This window comes from Cydia splendana, chromosome 5, assembly GCF_910591565.1.
Source record: "Cydia splendana chromosome 5, ilCydSple1.2, whole genome shotgun sequence".
Classification (NCBI taxonomy): domain Eukaryota; kingdom Metazoa; phylum Arthropoda; class Insecta; order Lepidoptera; family Tortricidae; genus Cydia; species Cydia splendana.
This window is the reverse complement of record NC_085964.1, coordinates 7527131-7549613: the sequence shown is the minus strand read 5'-3', so window position 1 is coordinate 7549613 and position 22483 is coordinate 7527131. Positions and strand designations below refer to the sequence as shown.

The window sequence follows — 22483 nt, the reverse complement described above, 5'->3', positions numbered from 1 at the left end:
GTGTTAAGTAAATAGTGCTTCCATCTAAATGTAGATGATTTACATTCCCATGTCCTTTCTTTCAAGAACCGGAAATCTGGAATTGAATGACGAGTGGCGATAGAACCAGATATGACCAGTGTTTCATCAGATAGACAATCTTAACCATTGGTGGTTGTTACAATTTTATATATAGTTATGTCAACCCACGTGAAATCCATATCACGTCCGAGAATAGGCTAAGGGTGGGTTGCACCACGCACAATCAACGAACTTTTAGCTTATGGTAGGGGAGCCCAAGAGGGGATTTTTGTGTTTACTCGAGCGCGTCAGAATAAGATATGAATGATATCTTGCTACCCGTGTACTCTACCTTTACCCCTTTTAGCCATCTATGTTGAGCCCTTGGTTGGTGGGGGGTTCAACAAATTGTTAAGCAGATTGTGGAATTGGTCATATTAGTCCAAATTAACGCTATAATTGTGGTATTACTAAATCTGATAATTATTTGCACGCATTTCCTTAATCTGACGGTTACAATATAAAAATTAGGCGTCAAACTTGTGTTCGTCAGATTAAGAAAATGCCTACAAATAAGTGTTATATTAAGTTATAGAAAAAATATAGTATTAAAGTGGAGCAAAACCGACCAAACCCACAAACTGCTTAACGATTTTTTAACCCTCCGCCAACCAAGGGCTCAACATAAATTGTAGACGCTTTCCAGCTCGCTGGAAAAAAAAAACTTTATATAATTTTTTTTTCTTCTTATCATCTAATATTTCGATTCCAATAGGTCTGTATGACGCTCGAGGAAATCCCGATTTAGCATCGTGGGCTCCCCTACTATTAAGTATCAACGTGAAACATGGTAGTGGCAGTTAAATTATCATCTCATAGAAAACTGTCAAGTGTTAAGCTTTTTATAAAGGCAATTTGGTGCAACCGATCCTGTATGGGTGAGTTGCAAAAAAAATGTACGAAAACCTACAATTTTACGTACGGACCATGTACAGACCTGTCATTATAGTCTTAAGTTAATTGATTCCATTGTGTTACGACAATAAGCAGCTTCTATTTGAGTTATATGTATGCGTGAAAGTATATGTTAGTAAGCGTATGCTATATAAGCTTATATTATACCTATATGTATGAGTTAAGTACAATAAATACAATACAATTAACATGGTTAATTTTCGTAAAACAATTAAATTAAAACTAATCATAGGTCCTCTCAACTACGTACATTTTTTTTCAATTCTCCCATAAAATTATATTATAGAGTAGTTTACTAGTAGTGTTTGTGGCTGATCACTTGTGTTGACCTGCTGATGGTGTGTTCCAGCAGCCGACATGGCGGCTGTGGGGCGAGGAGCGCGTCGACGGCGCCATCTACACCGTCTACCTCAAGAAGGTGCGCTACCACCGGCCCACGCGCAGCGCATCCAGTGTGAGTATACCTTAAACACTACCTAACTTTGTATTAAATGCATTCAATAACACAAAAAATTGTCACGTTAATCAATGGGGTCATTCGATCTGGCAACCCTACCCACACCCACAGTTCATAGTTATCCAAACCTATACCACAACAGATATGTAACGACCAATTTTGTTTTCATCGAACGTTTACTAGATGCCCGATAGATAACACGATATGAGACTGAATAAGTAATGGCTCGGGTATTGTGTAGTAAATGCACACTCGTTTTGAAATTACTAGGAAACTTCATATCGTGTTGACAAATTTGCTTTCCGATTATACACTAGGGTGGAGCGTCGTTGTATGGGAAAAAATAAAAATTTGATTATCAATGTGGAATCGGTACCAAAAGTTGCAGTTTCTCATGTAGATTATCGTGATTATATCAAGTTTCAAAATCAACACTACTTTTAGCCCTCTACTCGGCCGCTAAAGAAATTAATAAGGGTAAATTTTCATCAATTATTAAAATATACTATTTCACTAATATGTGTACATTTTATTGAATAGTTATTTGTACAACAAGAGATCAAAGTTTGATATTTCTTCGAGTGCTTATTTTGAGTCCCGTGCAAGCGAAAGATTCTATAATAGATTCACGAGCGTAGCGAGTGAATCTAATTTAGAATCTTGAGCGTAGTAAGGGATTCAAAAGCGCACGAGATGTAAATAACTTTGATCTCGTGTAGTACACAAAATTTTTCACCCTAAGCAGTGAGAACATACCTAGAGGGACAGAGATAATAGAACCCAAGTATATCGAACTTGTATTAGACCCCGCATGTTGAAATGACTTTTGACTATAAAGATCACTTGAATGACATTTTGTCTCACTCAGTGAGCAAAATGCGATTTTGCTCACTCTATTTGTCTCACTCAGTGAGCAAAATCGCATTTTGCTCACTGTTTTTAAGAAGCAAAGTACCCTTGTTCGAGCTGCTGAGGTGAAAATTATATTATACTTAATAAGCGTATAATAAGTAATTACCAAAATTTTAGTGCATTTTTCAATATTTATGCAATAATATAATTTCAAAATTTCATATTAAACAGCAATTTCATGCAAAACAAGGAAAATGCTACATTTTAAAAAAAATATATGAGTTATTTTTTTTGACATTCTTGTGTCAAAGTAACGATGTTATTGATTACGAAATAGTAGATTGTTAACCAAGGGTTGAAAGGCATCCATTTTGTGTCGAGGTAGTTTGGCGCTCGAACGCAGTGAGAGCGCCAATAGTCCGAGACGGAAATGGTGCCTTTCACCCGAGTTAAACACTCTACTTTTCATATCGAATGCGAGGAAACCAAACAAGACAAGGCAATTTCGCAAAATCAGTAATTGAAGTACTTACCCAATAGACCTACAGCCATGATTTTTTTCCTCAGGACTTACTTGCAATCGGAGACTTTAAGTACATGTGTGAAGATTAATACCCCTAGCGAAAATAATTTAGATTGCAATATTTACGAAAACACACATTTTTTAACAACCTGCAGTCATTTTAAAATGATTTGTTCATTATAGTATGAAAATAAGGCGGATTGCCTCTTACTTTTTAATTTTATACTTTTTCGTTCTAAAAGCCGCAACAGACTACCGGACCGCACCGCGACCTTGGTGCGCCGCACCACGTAATAACATAATAAAAGTATTTTAAATATTAAATAACAATTTAATTAATAATATAATACATTTTTATTTTGTATTTTATTTAATTTTCATGAATATAGTGCTAAATAACTTTAAAAACCAATTTAATATCGTACAAACGTTTAACTGTGGCTGTATAAGATTCTGCCTTTGCTCATTTACGCAAGTGTAAGGTTTAAAAAAATATTTTTGGTGTATTCCTTTTGGTTCCCGCCCTCGGAGTAAATATCTATGGAGTAGAGACGCGCACTAATTTCTATCTGAAAAATTCTGTCGTTTTTGGCGCGGGGGACGAGGTAACGCACACAAATAATGTTAACACTAATGCATTTTTAGCATGCGTCGCTACACACGCACACGACAAAATTATCAAACACTAGCAAAAACTATATTCACACAAGTACAAGAACAAACACAGACAACCCTGTCCGTGAACGAGATGACGTCAGTTTTAAGTAAACCTAGATAGTGCGAGGGACGCGCCGATAATATTGTCGATATTTTATTGACAATGAATTTTAATTTCTGCTTTTATCAATTATAATAATATTACAATATCAAGTCTTTCTACCAGCATTTTACTAACTTTCAATTTTTGTATTGTTTTTAGATGTTGTTCTAATAGTTTGTCAATTTGTTTAGGGCGAATCTTGCAAGCTGATATAGAATGATTTTTTATTATCAGTTCATTAGTTAATATTTTACATGTTGGTTTACTTCTGAAAGCAATGCAATATGGTATTGAGCATGCAGATTTGATGACAGAGATGGAACGCGGCCATAGGATGTCATTTAAGGGATATTGAGTAGGGGATAATTAGTATATATATCGGCGGTAGATCCTAAAATCGGGCATATCGAGATATTCCTAGGCATATCGTGAAACTCCGCCATTTAATAATCTGCCTTTTGCATTTTTTGCCAGTGCTAGTGCTACATTCTATGTGGCATTTGGAGCAGAATGCGTAGGTGCTAGGTAGGTACTAAAATCATACGCTACCCAAACACGTACTATAAGTAGGCTGTCAAGCCATTTCAATGGTTATCATTTGCTAAAATGTAGGACATCCTACTTATTCGATATGCCAAAATGTTGAGGTTTGCACGGTATGGCTGGTGATCACTAGTCAGAACATGACATGCCGGCGTTTCACGATCTGCTTAGGAATATCACACCTTGAAGTTAGCACGATATGGCTGGTGGTCACTAGGCAGATCATAATCTGCCTAGGAATATCACTCCTTGAGGTTTGTACGATATGGCTGGTGTTCGCTAGGCATTATGACCATCTGTATATTATTCATTATGTTTATATCGATTTTACCGATATTGGTTTTTATAGTGTCCCATCACTAATATTGGTACGGTGATACCTGAGTAATAAATTACAAGTGCCTATTTATGGAAAGTGACAGCCGTAAATACCTTAAATTAATAAAATATTTGACATGCTAAATAAAAATATATAGCTGGTCAAGCAAATCTTGTCAGTAAAAAAGGCGCGAAATAGCCTACATTTTTCAAATTTGCCGCCTTTTTATACTGACAAGATCTGCTTGACCAGCTATATGTAAAAACTAAAGGAAAAATTAATTTTCAAAAAATAGTCTATCGGTAATTTTACGTTATTTAGGGGTTGTGCACAAATCACGCGAGATGTTTTCGACTATTTTTGATCCCCCGTCCCCCTTTTCTTTATTCTTATAGATCTATTTATTTGATTAAATAGATTAGGTTGATATGAAACTAAGGTGTTATATAAAAGTAATGTGTTACATAAATTATATAACAAAAAGCAACGCAAATAGGGCGTATTACTGCAATGTTCTGCCGCCAGAGTGTAGCACTAAGCTAGCTAGTAAATTTTCTCTTTTCTCTTTATCGCTCAAATATGCAATAGTGATAGAGAGGTTAGATAACGAAATTTAATATTTCTTGTTCCGCGGCGGACCCCCAGATTGTGATGGATTGTGGTAGTCGCGCCCCCTACGCAGAGTTTCGCATAATATTTCCTATTAGAAATTCTACTCGTACCTAAATAATATTTAGAAAGTCTTCTTTAGAATTACCCTAAATTAGATCTAATACCATATCACTGGTATCACTGTCAGATTGACAATGTTTTTTAGTTATTTGCAAAGTTAATGCACTATTTGATAATATTTAGATGTAATAGTACCTACATATGATAAGAAACGTGTTCTTTTTGTAGGCTAGACGTTTTCGATCTCATTTTGAACGAGAAAACGCTGCAATTCGGCATTTTCGGCTCCTATCATTCCGCTTAGACTGACGTTTGCTGAATGGCGTATGACGTGTGGCAACTAGTTTTATATAACCTCCTTGACCGGCGGCCGCGGACTTTTTGCAGAGGGGAACGCCTGTTAATGGCCGCTCCATAGATATTTACTCCGAGTTCCCGCCTTATGAAATCGAGTAAATAGAATTCAACGAAAGAAATCAAGAATAATTTGTTTTTAACAATTTACTTACATAATTTTTTATAAAAAAAGGATCAACGTGGGATTACTAAAATTAAACAATTACCAATTGTTCCAAGCGAGGAAATAAAGACACTATTTTTCCATTTTGTTTCCGCCCAGTTGTTTGTGGGACGGGGACGCAGAGGAGTACACCACTTTTCTGCGCTAGAGCATAAACGTATCACTTTCTGCGCACCTTTTAGAACAACAACGACCCACTTTCAGAGCATGAGATATGAAAAGTATCATTTTACTGCAATAAAAGGGTTACTTATATGTTTAAATAAGCGTCAAATTTCGCCATTCGGCGTCGCTTACGCCCTTTTTGGGTCATGTTCACACGTATGTTAGGCATATATATACTTATATTAGTATTCTTTTTATTATCTTACTAGACGGGCCCGCAGCTCCGCTCACGTAAATGAAATAAAGAGTTTGTCTTATGTTTAGTTAAATACCGACATTATTATGTATTCAACCCTGCCATGGTTTATAAGTTATTAACTGTTATAGGGATTTCTTATTTGTAGCCCTTATTTAGATAACTTAATTCACAAATTTCTCAAAAAATTATGTGATTTGATAAAAGGCAAGATTGTATTTTTTCATCTACGTAGGTGTTTGGTTAAAACTTGTTTCAAGATAAAATTATTATTTGATTTTATAAGCCTGGTTGCAAAATCGTACATTAGATTAATTTCCGCCTTAAGACGAATATGGACGACCACCGCCCTTAAATCGCTTTTTCATACAAACGTAGGTAGTCTAGTCCCCATTTCCCTTTCTGGATATTAACATTACTTACTTCGGCTACGGTGACGCAACGACCCAAAGTGAGTCCTGGCCTCCGACACCAGATCACGCCATGTTTCTCGGTCTTGCGATGGCTCTCGTCAGTCGCCATGGCCGAGGTTTCATGAGCAGGTCTTGAGCAAACGTCGTTTCAGCGGTACCTGGGACGTCCACTCGGGCGTCTCCCATTTTTTGTCCAAAGTACGCTCTCTGCACAGCACGATCCTCTCCTATTCTCTCTAAGTGTCCGAGCCACCACTGAATTTAGCCGCTTTGGTCTCTCAATATTTCGCCACTATAACGGATCACATCCTTATTTCTATGGCAACAAATTATATAACGATATTTGGCTGACTGCTGACTGTACATTTGCTTATTTTCATCAGGTCGCTCCAAAATATCTGAACATGCACTTTATCTACCTACATAATTTACCATCAACTTTGTATTTTTGGCCCATCTCAGCCCGTTCCCCGGACGAATGACACTGTTTGCCGAAGCCGTGAAAGTATATCTGAATAATATAACTCAAAAAGAAATTTAAAACAACAAAATACAAATTATTAATAATATGATAATATTAATTTGATTGATAAGTCATATATGGCATAAAGTCACTCGGATAGACTAAGGTGGAGGTTGACAGCACTTTTTATTTTACTTCGTGTGAAAAAACTACGAAATAACTGTATACCAACATGACAAACATAATTATAGGTTACTTTAACTTACGAATAATTTGGTCTAGTCTGTGGACTACCGAAACGAAACCAACCGAGAGTTGCCGAGAAATGGCCGATGGTCGTAAAATGAAGATTGTTATGAAAATTTATTTTGCTTATTGTAAATTAAATACGCATCGAAAGCGATACTTTTTATGCTCTAGTTCTATTCTCATATTTAGATAATAGATTGAAACAGTTTTTTCTTATCATACGTGCGTCGTATTCGAGAAACGTATCAAAAACTTTTTTAGAAATTTGTAAGGCGCCATCTCGCTTTGTCCCTCGTTTTTCATCCCGTTCTAGCGGCTTAGCACGGTCGCGTTTTTATCCCTTGTCACCATGCCTGTCACGTTCTAACAAGTATGTAAGTGCGAAAGGGACGCGCATAGTGATAGTCGATAAAAATGGAACCGTGCTGAGCCCGCTGGTTTTTCAATTTTATATACGAGTATATGATCATGTTCAAAATAGTTTTCACGATTCTGTTATGGGTTGTAAACTGCAATTTGTGCACAATATCCGGTTTAAAGGGCATTTTCCATAAAACCCCTATTTACGTGGTTTTACCGTGTCATAAAAATATACGTTATAAACAAAAATAAGTATAGGAATCGAGTATATCTGTATGAAAATGATGTTATTTAATGAATAAAACTTGTTTAAAAAAAAATAAGCACTAATTAAATTTATTAAAAATATACATATATTGCTATAGCTGGTCAAGCAAATCTTGTCAGTAAAAAAAGGCGCGAAATTCAAATTTTCTATGGGAAGATATCCCTTCACGTCTACATTTTTCAAATTTACCGCCTTTTTCTACTGCCAAGATCTGCTTGACCAAGTATATATATAAGCGAATAGTAGAGGGCTAAAAGTATATAAGTACCAATATTTTTTTAATTATTTTTCCCTTAAATAATAAAAAAATAGACATCCTTTTAGAGGGGTTCCATTGCTATATTCAAGTAATTTGGATTTCGCTCCACCCTATTATACACATATTATAAATGTAAGTATCACTTATTTATTCACAGCAGGCAACAGTTGCCTACTGAATCTAAAAGTACAAGCCTTCTACATTTTAACACCTTTACGTACACTAATTGAGAACACACAGTGGGCAGTATTTACGTAAAAACGTACGATACGATACGATACGGTACGATTTGTTACATATGAATAAATATTCATATGTAACAAATTAAAACACCTTTGCTACAAAATGTACGATCACTAAAAGCGTATAATGCATATTGAATTTTTACTATAGCTTTGTCGTTTTTATTTTTAATAAAGTTATGTGTGTGTTACATGAGAGGAATAATTCACACTTACTTTCTGGGAAGAGTACCAATCCTAATAGTGTAGACTAGATGACTAGACTATGGTTGTTAACAACAAGTATTTAAACGTAATACCTGCATAGGAAGTGACGACATGACAACAGTAGGTACCTACCCTGTAGTTAATACCAGCAGTTAATCCCCGTCGAGTAATTAAATAAACATACAACAACAGTGTATTCAAACTGCGAGACAAATGTTTTGATAGCATGCTGTGATATTCGTTGTTTTGTTGCTCATTAACTGGATTGTTTACGAACACATGTCGTGTTACGAGGTGTTTGTGCTGAAACATACCCAGTTAAATCGAGGTATAAATCTAAGCATACATTGATTTAGGATAAAACATGGGTCGTCAATACACACAGCTTGCTACTGCTATGAAAAACTTAGATCTAATTGTTATTGGAATTTATGGACCCTCCATGTGCCTAAGTATTTTTTTAAACGTTACATCGATACCTACATTTACAGTCAGTGAAAACCAACCCTACCTGCAAAGAAACATCTCTCTATGCTTCTTTTGACTGTGCTATATGAATATATTTTTCAGTAAATCTTCCATCCATAAAGAGGTACTTGATTTGCGTTTCAGATACCTCACCTGCCGACATTACTTGGCATAGCGAAATTACGTTGGGCGTCCATTTTCAACCTCATGAATACATTACACGGGCGCCGTGACGGCGTAGGGAAATTCAAATTCTATTTAAAGGTCTTCATATACGTTTTCTATATGACAATATAGAATATTAACTACCACTTGCGAAGAGTAGTTTCCCGAAATAGAACCTACCTACATATAACGAGACTCGACTTATGTGGTTTTGGCTCAATACGCCTACCTACTGAATATTAAATTAATATGTAAGTAAGGCAATTTAACAGTTTTTACAAATCAAGTCCTTATAAAAGCTTTGTTGAAGTATTTAGAAATGTTGATCCAGAGGCCGTGAGTTCAAGTCTCACCCAAGACAGTAATTTTTCCACTTTTAAATTTACTCTAAGTTTATTTAGACATGTTTGGCTATTTAATTGCCTTAGATGTTAATATAATAGCCAAATATTTGTAAATACTTAAATAAAGCTTTTATAATGATTAGATTTGTAAAGAGCTAAAGTCTCTACCGCTCTCTCTATAATCGCGTGACAGAGATGAAAACAAACAAACGAATATCGAAAATAGAACTTCGCGGTACGCGCCCAGATTCTTTTGAGTAGTTTGCCCGCTACTTCCTGCTGCTGACGGTTCGAGAGTGGGATCCTATTGTCAGTTTATTGTGTTGCATCACTGTGTGATAGGTAGTTATCTCATATCTAATAATGAAATGGTATTGTCGATGTTTTTGACGACCGGTCTGGCCTAGTGTGTAGTGACCCTGCCTATGAAGCCGATGGTCCTGGGTTCGAATCCCGGTAAGGGCATTTATTTGTGTGATGAACACAGATATTTGTTCCTGAATCATGGATGTTTTCTATGTATTTAAGTATTTGTATATTATATATATCGTTGTCTGAGTACCCACAACACAAGCTTTCTTGAGCTTAGGTACCGTGGGACTTAGTCAATTTGTGTATAATATTTATTTATTTATTTATTGTATTTTTCAGGAGTCGGACGACGAGATCTCTCACCTGGAGTGGGAGACGGTCCGGGTGCGCTTCGTGAAGGCTGGCACGGTCGACCGCCTGGTCGAGGCGCTGGCCACGGACGATGGCGAACTCGAGTCCACATACGTCAACGTGTTCCTCGCTACCTACCGGTGAGTACGGTTGGATGGATCAAGTATATCTTGTTTGTCCCGTTAGCCAGGGGACACTAGCAAAGTTCTTTAGAAAATTTGTCGAAACACATTCTGCTAACATGGGTTGGCTTATCCCTAACAAATTATGCCATATAACCCGGGATTAAAGTGTGACCCTGGGGAACGTAACTATGACAACGAGAGAGAGAAAGAAATGAAGAAAGCGGGCCCGACTTAGAACGTATTCCGATATTTCTGAACACCTTTGCGTGTGGGCTTGGTTTATTTAAAGGCGCTTACGTCTTTATTTCAGCAGGTTACATTCTCCCCATTGTCTCTGTTTTTAATGTTTAAATCGTTTTATTTCAGGTCGTTTGCGGAGTGCAATCGAGTATTGGACCTGCTACTGCGACGGTATGAAGCCCTGGCGGCAGAGGATGTGCTCCCCTCGGCGGCAGATACCTCACAGCAACACCGAAAGTAATTTCATTTTAGTATCTTACCTATTCTCTGTACTTTCTGACTGTAATCTTTCTATGTTAAATAATGCTAACAGCTTAGAGACAATGTTTCGTACTTCGTAGTATTGAATCGATCGCACCAGTTAAGCAACGCTGGCTAGTCACTTTCTATCTATTAGTCGCGTGGCACAGCGGGTATAAGGCCACGGCCTCCCGGCCTGACAGTGAAATGGTGAGGCCCCATGCGTTGAATTTAATCACTTCTTTGCAATGTGTTGTATTGTGTTGCAGAACTCTGGTGGCGTGTCTGCACGTGTGGCTGGACACGTACCCGGAGGACTTTCGGCAGCCCCCCCACCACCCCGCTCTGCAACAGCTGCTTGCCTTCACACAGCTCCATCTGCCGGGATCAGAGCTACATTCGAAGGTAAATTATCACTTATGTATATAATGTATAATACTTATATAATTTACCGCTTGACGTGAAAGAAACGGACAGTCTGCAATAAGACTTTGGATATCGACAAAAACATTTTTTACAGCTTTTTTTGTATTCCAGGTATTACAGAAGCTAGCTATATTCAAAGCGGAGCGGAATGGCATTTCAGGCGGCGCGAGTCACGCTGTGGGCGGCGGCGGAGGCGTGTGCCTGGCGGCCGGCATGCGGCACGTGACGCACCACACGGCCGCCTACCGCCTTCCGCACGTGCCGCACCGCCACTTCGCCGAGCAGCTAACGCGCATGGATATGCAGCTGTTCAAGAAGCTCGTGCCGCACCAGTGCCTCGGCGCCGTGTGGTCGCGCCGCGACAAGGACCGCGGCCACGACGCCGCCACCGTGCTCGCCACCGTCAACCAATTCAACGCCGTCTCCTTCCGCGTCATCTCCACCGTGCTCGTGGAGCCCGACCTGCGGCCGCAGGACCGCGCCGACATCCTCGCCGCCTGGCTCGACATCGCGCGCGAGCTCAGGGTCCTGAAGAACTTCTCGTCGCTGAAGGCCATTATCTCCGGCTTGCAGAGCAACTCCGTCTACAGACTGAGAAAGACGTGGGCGCTCCTCCCGAAGGAGAAGGCGGAGCTGTTCGACGAGTTGGCGCGTATATTTAGCGAGGACAACAATCGGTGGGCGCAGCGGGAGCTTCTAATGCGGGAGGGCACCGCGAAGTTCGCCGACACGGTCGGAGAAAACGACCGGCAGCTCCAGAAGTTGCTGCACGAGCGAGGCTCGCCTGGCGTGAGCCACGGCACCATACCCTACCTCGGCACGTTCCTGACCGATCTCACCATGATAGATACCGCCATCCCGGACACGGTCGCGGACGGCCTGATAAACTTCGACAAACGTCGAAAAGAGTTCGAGGTGCTAGCTCAAATAAAGTTGCTCCAGGGCGCCGCGAACGCGTACCACCTGGCCACCGACCCGATGTTCGATCGGTGGTTCGACTCCGTGATCGTGCTAGACGACCGGGAGGCGCACCACCTATCGTGTCAGATAGAACCCCAGACGAATCCACCGAAAGAGAGGCGGCCGAAGAAAATAACCGACAACAACGGCCACGGTCACCGGAAGAACGACTCGATTGCGAGCACCAGCTCGAGCAACAGCTCGCAGTTCTACTGCGAGACGGACGGCGTCGCGAACGCGTGGAAGCGGGACAGCCTCGAGCGGCGCGCGTCGCCGACGCGGCTGTCGCACGGGTCGTCGTCGTCGTCGCTGCCGTCGCTGGACGCGTCGCTGTCGAGCGCGGCCAGCGGACACAAGGCCAACGGCAAGCCCGGCGCCAGCCCCGCGCACGCGCACCGCGCAGGCCCCGACTTCTACATCATCCGCGTCACCTACGAGTCCGACTGCGCCGAGACCGAGGGCGTGGTGCTCTACAAGTCCATCATGCTGTCCAACAACGAGCGCACGCCGCAGGTCGTCCGCAACGCCATGCTCAAGCTCAACCTCGACGGCGACCCCGACCAGTATACGCTCGCTCAAGTTTTACCCGATAGAGGTAAGTGTTTGTAGAGAGAAGGGTAGGTTGTTTCAAAACACCTTTACGTGATAGGTTTCTAAAAAAACCGGGCAAGTGCGAGTCGGACTCGCGCACGACGGGTTCCGTACACAAACAAAAAAAAAACAAACAAAACAAAAAAAAAAACAAAAAAAAAAACGGTTACCCATCCAAGTACTGACCACTCCCGACGTTGCTTAACTTTGGTCAAAAATCACGTTTGTTGTATAGGAGCCCCATTTAAATCTTTATTTTATTCTGTTTTTAGTATTTGTTGTTATAACGGCAACAGAAATACATCATCTGTGAAAATTTCAACTGTCTAGTAGTAGAAGAGCGGGCCGCAAATTTTCTAACCGACTTGATACCACGATGAAATGCACAATGGTTTCCCATAAAAGTGATGCTAAGACCGAATTCGATAGTCTGCCACGGCGGAACTTGCCGAAAGTACGAAAAAGAAGGCCACTTCCGGTGCGAAAAAAGGGGGCTGATTTAACCCATCTGATACCGAAATAATAGTTATGGCAGCAGTTAGAAATTTACATGTAGACACAGAAAAGCGAAGTCTGCCAGTATTTTTTTTGCCGGAAGTGCTTGGCAGACGCTCTCAAAGGTGGCCACCAGGACCCCTAATTTAACCCATCTGATACCACCATGAAACCAATTCCAGTCGGTAAGTATGAACCCTCATTTCAGGAATATATAAGTCTGCCAAGGCCTTTCCTGCCGAAACACCTTGGCAGACGAGATTATAAGCAAGATGACCATCGGTTACCGTACACTAACCCATCTGATACCACGATGAAACCAATTCCAGTCGGTAGGTATGAACACTCATTTCAGGAATATATAAGTCTGCCAGGGCTTTTCCTGCCGAAACACCTTGGCAGTCGAGATTATGTTAGCAAGGTGTACATCAGTTACCCTACATCAACCCATCTGATACCACCATGAAACCAATTCCAGTCGGTAGGTATGAACCCCCATTTCAGGAAATTATAAGTCTGCCAAGGCTTTTCCTGCCGAAACACCTTGGCAGACGAGATTATAAGCAAGATGACCATCGGTTACCGTACACTAACCCATCTGATACCACCATGAAACCAATTCCAGTCGGTAAGTATGAACCCTCATTTCAGGAATATATAAGTCTGCCAAGGCCTTTCCTGCCGAAACACCTTGGCAGACGAGATTATGTTAGCAAGATGTACATCAGTTACATGAAACCAATTCCAGTCAGTAGGTATGAACCCGCATTTCAGGAATATATAAGTCTGCCAAGGCAAGGTCTTACCCATCTGATACCTTGTTTGACAAGTCCAGTCTGCCAAGTCAAGTCTGCCAAGGCCTTGGCAGATTTATATATTTCTGAAATGCGGGTTCATACCTACTGACTGGAATTGGTTTCATGTAACTGATGTACATCTTGGTAACATAATCTCGTCTGCCAAGGTGTTTCGGCAGGAAAGGCCTTGGCAGACTTATATTCCTGAAATGAGGGTTCATACCTGCCGACTGGAATTGGTTTCATGGTGGTATCAGATGGGTTAGTGTACGGTAACCGATGGTCATCTTGCTTATAATCTCGTCTGCCAAGGTTTTTCGGCAGGAAAAGCCTTGGCAGACTTATATATTCCTGAAATGGGGGTTCATACCTACCGACTGGAATTGGTTTCATGGTGGTATCAGATGGGTTGATGTAGGGTAACTGATGTACACCTTGCTAACATAATCTCGTCTGCCAAGGTGTTTCGGCAGGAAAAGCCTTGGCAGACTTATATATTCCTGACATGAGGGTTCATACCTACCGACTGGAATTGGTTTCATGGTGGTATCAGATGGGTTAAATTAGGGGTCCTGGTGGCCACCTTTGAGAGCGTCTGCCAAGCACTTCCGGCAAAAAAAATACTGGCAGATTTCGCTTTTCTGTGCCTACATGTAAATTTCTAACTGCTGCCATAACTATTATTTCGGTATCAGATGGGTTAAATCAGCCCCCTTTTTTCGCACCGGAAGTGGCCTTTTTTTTCGTACTTTCGGCAAGTTCCGCCGTGGCAGACTATCGAATTCGGACTTAGCATCACTTTTATGGGAAACCATTGTGCATTTCATCGTGGTATCAAGTCGGTTAGAAAATTTGCGGCCGGCTCTTCTACTATAGCTATCACGGTTCGTGAGATACAGCCTGGTGACAGACAGACGGACGGACGGACGGACGGACGGACGGACAGCGAAGTCTTAGTAATAGGGTCCCGTTTTACCCTTTGGGTACGGAACCCTAAAAATGGCATTTGCCGCAGTTAGGCGTAGTTAGGTTACCTATCTTATTGTACTGCTACTGTCAATGCCGGGGTGATTACCTCCTTATATTTAACCTTACCCTGATATAAAAATAAATACAATTAAATTGCTTGTAGTTTGCTCTCTCCTCTCTCTCTGGTCATATATGACAGCGAAATCAGAAATGTTGAGTAACGTACTTCTTAAAACGGAGGCGTCAAACTGTGTCAATGACTGGGTCCAGCTGGAGTTATTACCCGGTGGATATAACTATTATGCAGTAAAAATAAAGTACACTGCATTCCAACACCCTAAATGCCGCTCTTAAAGGTATAAAAAAGTTATACGAAATGATACGCACGCAAACAATTGTAAGATTTTTTGAAGCAATTGTATGTTTCTTTTTCTTACAGAAATGTTGCTCCCAGCGAACGCGAACGTTTACTACGCAGTAAACACGGCGTACAACCTGAACTTCATCCTGCGGCCGCGCAAGCCGCAGCCGGCGCCGGAGCCGCTCGTCAACGGCAAGGCGCGCAAGCGCACCTGACTGCTCTCCTACTGAGAGTCTGAACTGCATCCGAGGTACCTCGCGGTTTGAAAGTGGTTGAAAGGGTTAGAAGGTGATAAAGCTATCTTAAGCTGAAGCTGCCCGTTTCTAAGCCGCGCGGCAGACCGCTCTAGTACGACTAGTACGTATGGACTCTAAATCTGTGTCTCGTGATGCGACCCCGCTGGCTTCGCGAACCGAGTTCTATAGGTGCCCTGGCCTGGCGGTAAAACGATATTCGGGACTCTTGTCGAGAGAGCGGTGTGAGAACTGGAAGTATTTGTGTTCATAGTGTATTCTATTTATGCATTTCTCGGTGTCTATAAGTGTAGTTGTACATAAAAACCCTATGCCACCTCTAGCTGTAATTCGTTGTGAATAACATATGTATGTAAATTTGTATCATTATTTGTATATAGTGGAATAATGTGTAAATAAGAATCTCAAGTAGAGTGTTAGTGTCGTAATACTAAGCCAAAGGCGATCTATTATGTATAATACAAGGTGCTGTTATACCCTTATAAAGCATTTCTAAAGCTTTAACATTTGAAAACGTTCGTAAACCGAATTTTCCAAAAATAAATGATTAATATGTATTTATATAGTGGTATGGGTAAAGTAGACAAATAACCGAATGTAAAATATGCAATGGAATATAACCACTAGTATTTAATAGTGCCTATCTACGTGGCAGTAATCTATTATTACATGTACTCGTAATATATGTTTAATTTATTTATTTATACTCATATATGTAACTATAATGTGGTAGATACACGTTAGAACCAAATAATAACTGCCGTAAAAGCCTGAATATATTATTGTATTTATTTTTATAACATTTTCACATTTGAGAAGATTTTTAAAGATTTTGTTCCGTTTTATTTTTTAAAGCAACCTTTAAAACGTTAAATTAAGTCGACTGACAATTTAAAATGTCCTCTACTCACTCGTTAAACAGTTTGTACATGACAATTTTACTCATTTGTTTATAAGTAGAAATCTATGTATTAAGAAACACAATGTGCCTAAATTAAACATTTATTTATACATATTTCGATTGAAAGTTTGGAAAAATATGATTGTTTTTAATTGTTTTGAAAATACAAGAAAACAGGTAGATATTATAGTGAAACTGAATGTCCAAGATAGGGTAGAGCGTTTATTGGAAACATTGCACAATAATAAGTGCATAGTCCACTTTTATAATATTCTTATATTACTATTTAATTGTCCCCCAATTTATATTCTAATCAAACCTTTCATCTTATACAATAGTCGTCGATGTTAATTACTAATGGGCGTAGTACCTACATCCACACTTGCAAACGGGTCCGATGTTGGGCCCGAGGAAGAGTGTTTTTCCGTTTCACCAAATATCAGCACATCGTTAACAATATTTGAAATGTAAAAAATGGTTCATATGCAAAAATATAAAACACTGAACATTTTTGGCAATTAGAAACAAAGTATTTTTTACATGTCAAATATCGTTAAAGATGTGCTGATATTCCGTGAAACAGAAAACGACTCTATAGCAAGTGTGGATCTAATTGGTCCTTAAGACAGCGATTTCACCAGCATAATTATCGGTCAATACAAGTTGCTTGAACATCAAATCTATTTGATTAGTTAAATATAGAATTTATTTTTAAATAATGAATTGCATGTTACCTGAACCATAATAATTAGTACCTGCTGAGCTGCCCTTTGGATCTGTCTAAAGTTGCCCCTGCATATAATTTGGGCCCTCGGATTTTATTTGTGCATTGAGTTGGCTCCACCACTAAGGGTCTTTCCATATGTCCAATACATGGAGTTAGTAAAAAAATAATGGGTGACGCTTGAGAAAAGGTATTAAAACCGGCAATTAAATTCATGTATAGATGGGAACTAATCCTCCTACCTTAATAGACTGGATAATTCCAGTCTCCACTATACAAGCATAGAAAGACAAATTGTAAGATGGGTGTATAATAACTATATATAAACATTTTTTTGTAAATATTGTAATCTGTCTATTATGTATAATTTTGTAGTTTTCCACCAGTGTCTGCAATTGTTTACGTTTGTGTAATAAAAGTGAAATAATACCCACTCTTTGTTTACTTTTAATTCCTAATGAAAACTTGGTTGGATCAATTATTAAAAAGGGCCTAAAGGGGCCTGAATTTGACAAAGTATGTAGGTAATTCAAGAAGTGACGCTACTACCACTTACTTAGTAAGTACATTTTACGATAACGACTGCCATTTGAGTCAAAGGAAAAATTTGGTCTTATATTGGATTGCATTGCTCCGGTTTGCTTGCGATGTTTATCTTTAGCGAAAAGCGACTGGTAAATATATGTACATAATTATACTACCTATTACAATATGTATGGCGCTACTTTCCCGCATTAGTGCGGGAATGAGCACTTTCCGTGCATAGGCAATACCCTAATAGCATTTTCTTGTAGGGATTTTGTTGGGCCTTTGTTTACGTATTAGTTGGGCAACCGTTATATTTGGCCGTACGATTTGCTGGAGGGCCCTCGACAAAGGCCCTCCCGAAGATTCCCAACAGAGGGCCATAAGAGTAATTTTTTCGTTGGGCCTATTTAAATAAATCATACAATTATTCAACGGTGGTGGTTTTGGTTGGGCCGTGGTTGGGCCTATACACATTTGTTTGATGGTTGGTTAATTGTTACATTTGGCCGTACGATTTGCTGGAGGGCCCTCGACAAAGGCCCTCCCGAAGATTCCCAACAGAGGGCCATTAGAGTAATTTTTTCGTTGGGCCTATTTAAATAAATCATACAATTATTCAACGGTGGTGGTTCTGGTTGGGCCGTGGTTGGGCCTATACACATTTGTTTGATGGTTGGTTAATTGTTACATTTGGCCGTATGGCTTGCTGTAGGGCCAACTGCAAAAAAATAAAAAAGGCCAATTTTTTCGTTGTGCTTCTGTTTGCAAATTCAACAATTACCCAACGGCAAGTCAGGTAGGTCGGTAGGTAGTCGTGCACCAGGTTGAAGGCCGAACACAGCTTGTCCCACAAAGGGCCAACATTGTAACTTTAACGTTGGGCCTTGTGTAGGATTCTTACAATACTACCGTAGGTAAATAGTTGTGTAATTTATAGTGTGCCTACAGTCTAATTATGTAATGGGCTTTTGTTTACGAGTCCTACAGTTACGTAAGTGGTTGTGTAATACGACGTTGGGCCTTTGCTGATAAATATTACAATTACACTACGGTAGGCATTGGTTGTATCCACATGAAGGCCCTAGGCTAGGCAGCAGTTGTTGTTAATCTTCTCTGTATCGTTCCAATTTTAGTATATGTACTGCCGATGCAAGTACACTTACTATACACTCTAATTTGTATATATACTAACCGCACTTCGAAACTTCGTAAGCGAGATTTATGTTTTAAGAGATTTAAATTGAGAAAATGTTGGTAAAATACAATTTTTTAAATTTATGTATAAATTTTATAGTTATAGCTATTAGATTTATAAGTTACTTTTAAAAAATATTATGATTATATCCGGAATAATCGAGAAAATAACTATAACTTCGATGTTTGGAGACAGTAACGCCATCTAGTGACGCCACAAGCAAACTCAACTGGTATTGTTGGGCATCAGTACCACAGCCAATGTTGGTAAATGCGATTTTTGTCATCATTGGGCCATCGGATGATATCGTTGATTAGCCAACGTTACCAAAATACACAAAGGCCCATTGTTGGGCATCAATGCTACAGCCAATGTTGGTAAAACCGGATATTCGGCCTGACCATCGGCCGAATATCCGATATCCGGCCGCCGAATATTCGGCCGGCGGAACTATACCTACATTTCGGTTATTCAGGTGCGCATTCTGCAGGTTTGACCTGTTTCCTAGTGAATGTTCGCGCGGACACATTTCTAGGTTCGAAATGAGTGCGAATGCAAGTCAGTGGAATGTTTAAATTGTGTTAAAATAATAAACAAGTACGATTATGACCGTGTCTGATCCTTAAATCCAATTTGTTTACTCCAAAATCAAGCAATGTTACTATCCGGTATTCGGCCGGATAGTAGGGCATTATCCGGTATCCGGCCGGATAGTAAAACTATGGCCGGATAGGCCGGATACCGGATAGTAACCGGATATCCGGTGCATCTCTAATAATAAGTACTAGCACCCGGCCAGACTTTGCACGGGCTATATTACACAATATCTTAACAAATTATACACTTAAACTAGTAGTTCGCCCCGAATTGAAGCGATTGACTTTTTTTGCACCTACTTACTCGTAGTTCGACATAAAATAGTAGAAAATAATTTTCAAGAAAAAGAAACCGACTTCTATGGGGGCCGGTGAAAGATTATTGTACATAGATGGTGCACTATGTAGAAAAGGAGGTAAAACCACCCACTTTTCTAGTAGGTAGCATTTCGTTTCTGTAAGGGTCGCAGTTTTAGCCTCACGAACCCACTTCTCTGATAGCAGTTCGGTTCTGTGAGGATCGCAGTTCAAACCTAACCTAACCCACTTAACGGCGCCTGCGGTGCGGTGTACGGGGGTTTGAGCGGGAGGGGCTAGTAAGTTTGGCATCATTATACTTTATACCTACATTTTATGGTAGGTAATCATAGTGGTTTATTTAGCTTAGGTATCAGTGGTTTTCCGGGTCAAGGTCCGAGTCCGGGTCCGGGTCCAGTTCCGGGTCCAGGGCCGGGTCCAGGTCGAGGTCCAGGTCTAGGACTTGGTCCAGGTCCAAGTCTAGGTCCAAGTCCGGGTCCAAGTCCGAGTCCAGGTCCGGATTCAGGTCCAGATAAGAGCCCGGATCCGGTCAGGTCTGGCTCCAGGGCCAGCTCCGTCAAAATCGAAATTCGAAATCGCCAAACATGTAGTCATTGAAGAGTTCTGTTCTGATCATCATCAGCAGCAGTCCACTTCATCAAATGCGACAGTTTTTAATGTAAATTCTTGATTTTCTGATGAAAATACACAAATCTCTATAAGCATGCCTTTAAGATTTGAGGAGTTCCCTCGATTCCTCATGGATCCCATGATCAGAACTCGAGCTTGACAAAAATGTGGCTTAAAAACTTAACTTTACTTAACAAACATAACGAAGAGGACAAATCGCCAAACGTGAACTATGCGTCGTTGAAGAGTTCTGTTCTGATCGTCATCAGCAGTTCCACTTCATCAAATGCGACAGTTTTTAATGAAAATGCTTGATTTTCTGATGATAATACAAAAAGCTCTATACGCATGCCTTTAAGATTTGAGGAGTTCCCTCGATTCCTCATGGATACCATCATCAGACCCCGAGCTTGACAAAAATGTGGCTTAAAAACTTAACTTGCTTAACAAACATAACGAAGAGGACAAATCGCCAAACGTGAACTATGCGTCGTTGAAGAGTTCCGTTCTGATCATCATCAGCAGTTCCACTTCATCAAATGCGACAGTTTTTAATGAAAATGCTTGATTTTCTGATGATAATACAAAAAGCTCTATACGCATGCCTTTAAGATTTGAGGAGTTCCCTCGATTCCTCGTGGATCCCATGATCAGAACTCGAGCTTGACAAAAATGTGGCTTAAAAACTTAACTTTACTTAACAAACATAACGAAGAGGACAAATCGCCAAACGTGAACTATGCGTCGTTGAAGAGTTCTGTTCTGATCATCATCAGCAGTTCCACTTCATCAAATGCGACAGTTTTTAATGAAAATGCTTGATTTTCTGATGATAATACAAAAAGCTCTATACGCATGCCTTTAAGATTTGAGGAGTTCCCTCGATTCCTCATGGATACCATCATCAGACCCCGAGCTTGACAAAAATGTGGCTTAAAAACTTAACTTGCTTAACAAACGTAACGAAGAGGACAAATCGCCAAACGTGAACTATGCGTCGTTGAAGAGTTCCGTTCTGATCATCATCAGCAGTTCCACTTCATGAAATGCGACAGTGTTTAATGAAAATGCTTGATTTTCTGATGATAATACAAAAAGCTCTATACGCATGCCTTTAAGATTTGAGGAGTTCCCTCGATTCCTCGTGGATCCCATCATCAGAACTCGAGCTTGACAAAAATGTGGCTTAAAAACTTAACTTGCTTAATAAACATAACGAAGAGGACAAATCGCCAAACGTGAACTATGCTTCGTTGAAGAGTTCCGTTCTGATCATCATCAGCAGTTCCACTTCATCAAATGTCACTTTTTTGAATGTATATGCTTGATTTGTTGATAAAACACATTAATCACTATATGTATGCATATACATACAATCCAGAAAATAATTTTCAAAATAGTAGATAGATAGATAGATAGATAATTTCTTTATACACGGCATTGAAAAAGTACAAGATAAGAACATGCAAAGCAACTTAATTACTTAAAACTATTAACTATTACATTAAAAAATTATGAAGCCATGTGTCGTGGCACAGAAAAGGCGCTGGCTCAGCATTGTGATGCGGCAAGCCACATCGCTGGTATTCTGCCAGTACCTTACATACAAATATGCAACGCTTATTTAAAAATAGTTGGTACGAATAATATAAGAAAAAACTACTGTGCAATTTGTGTGTGACGTGTACATTATTGTGTGTGTGTGTGTGTGTGTGTGTGTGTGTGTATTTTTGGACATTTAGTAACGTTACAGTATTAAAAATTTCGTAATTATTAGGTACTACCCGAATAGTGCGGTTGGCAAAGTAAAAAGTGGTTTAAGAAGAAAAAGAAGGGAGCAAGAGTGAGTTTAAGGCATATGCTTTTGTTGGTTAAGAAGTTGAAGTCGATATTTTATTTTGAAAGTTGCTTTACTCTTTAATTGACGAATTGGTGGTGGTATGATATTCCAACATTTGGTTGCGCGGTACCGAAAACTCCCTTTAAAAGCGGCAGACCGGTGCTGAGGAACCTGTAAAACTATCGCTCGTGAGGCTCTCATTTGGTGATGAAAACTACTTTTTGAAAACCA

The 22483-nt window shown here is 39.9% G+C and overlaps 1 protein-coding gene across 5 annotated transcripts in view; it reads left to right on the top strand.

Annotated features, from left to right (window-relative positions):
• Positions 1-17599, top strand: part of LOC134790546 (ral guanine nucleotide dissociation stimulator) — a 48356-nt gene extending 30757 nt beyond the window's left edge. For 4 of the 5 annotated variants that reach the window (XM_063761376.1, XM_063761373.1, XM_063761374.1 and 1 more), the window contains 7 exons: positions 1325-1429; positions 10072-10223; positions 10575-10685; positions 10958-11093; positions 11226-12669; positions 15366-16805; positions 17072-17599. In XM_063761376.1, coding sequence (XP_063617446.1) covers positions 1325-1429; positions 10072-10223; positions 10575-10685; positions 10958-11093; positions 11226-12669; positions 15366-15502 — 2085 coding nt within the window. In that variant the 3' untranslated portion in view covers positions 15503-16805; positions 17072-17599. The remainder of the gene's footprint in view (positions 1-1324; positions 1430-10071; positions 10224-10574; positions 10686-10957; positions 11094-11225; positions 12670-15365; positions 16806-17071) is intronic. The other variant, XM_063761377.1, reaches the window with a different exon arrangement.
• Positions 17600-22483: the final 4884 nt, after the last annotated feature.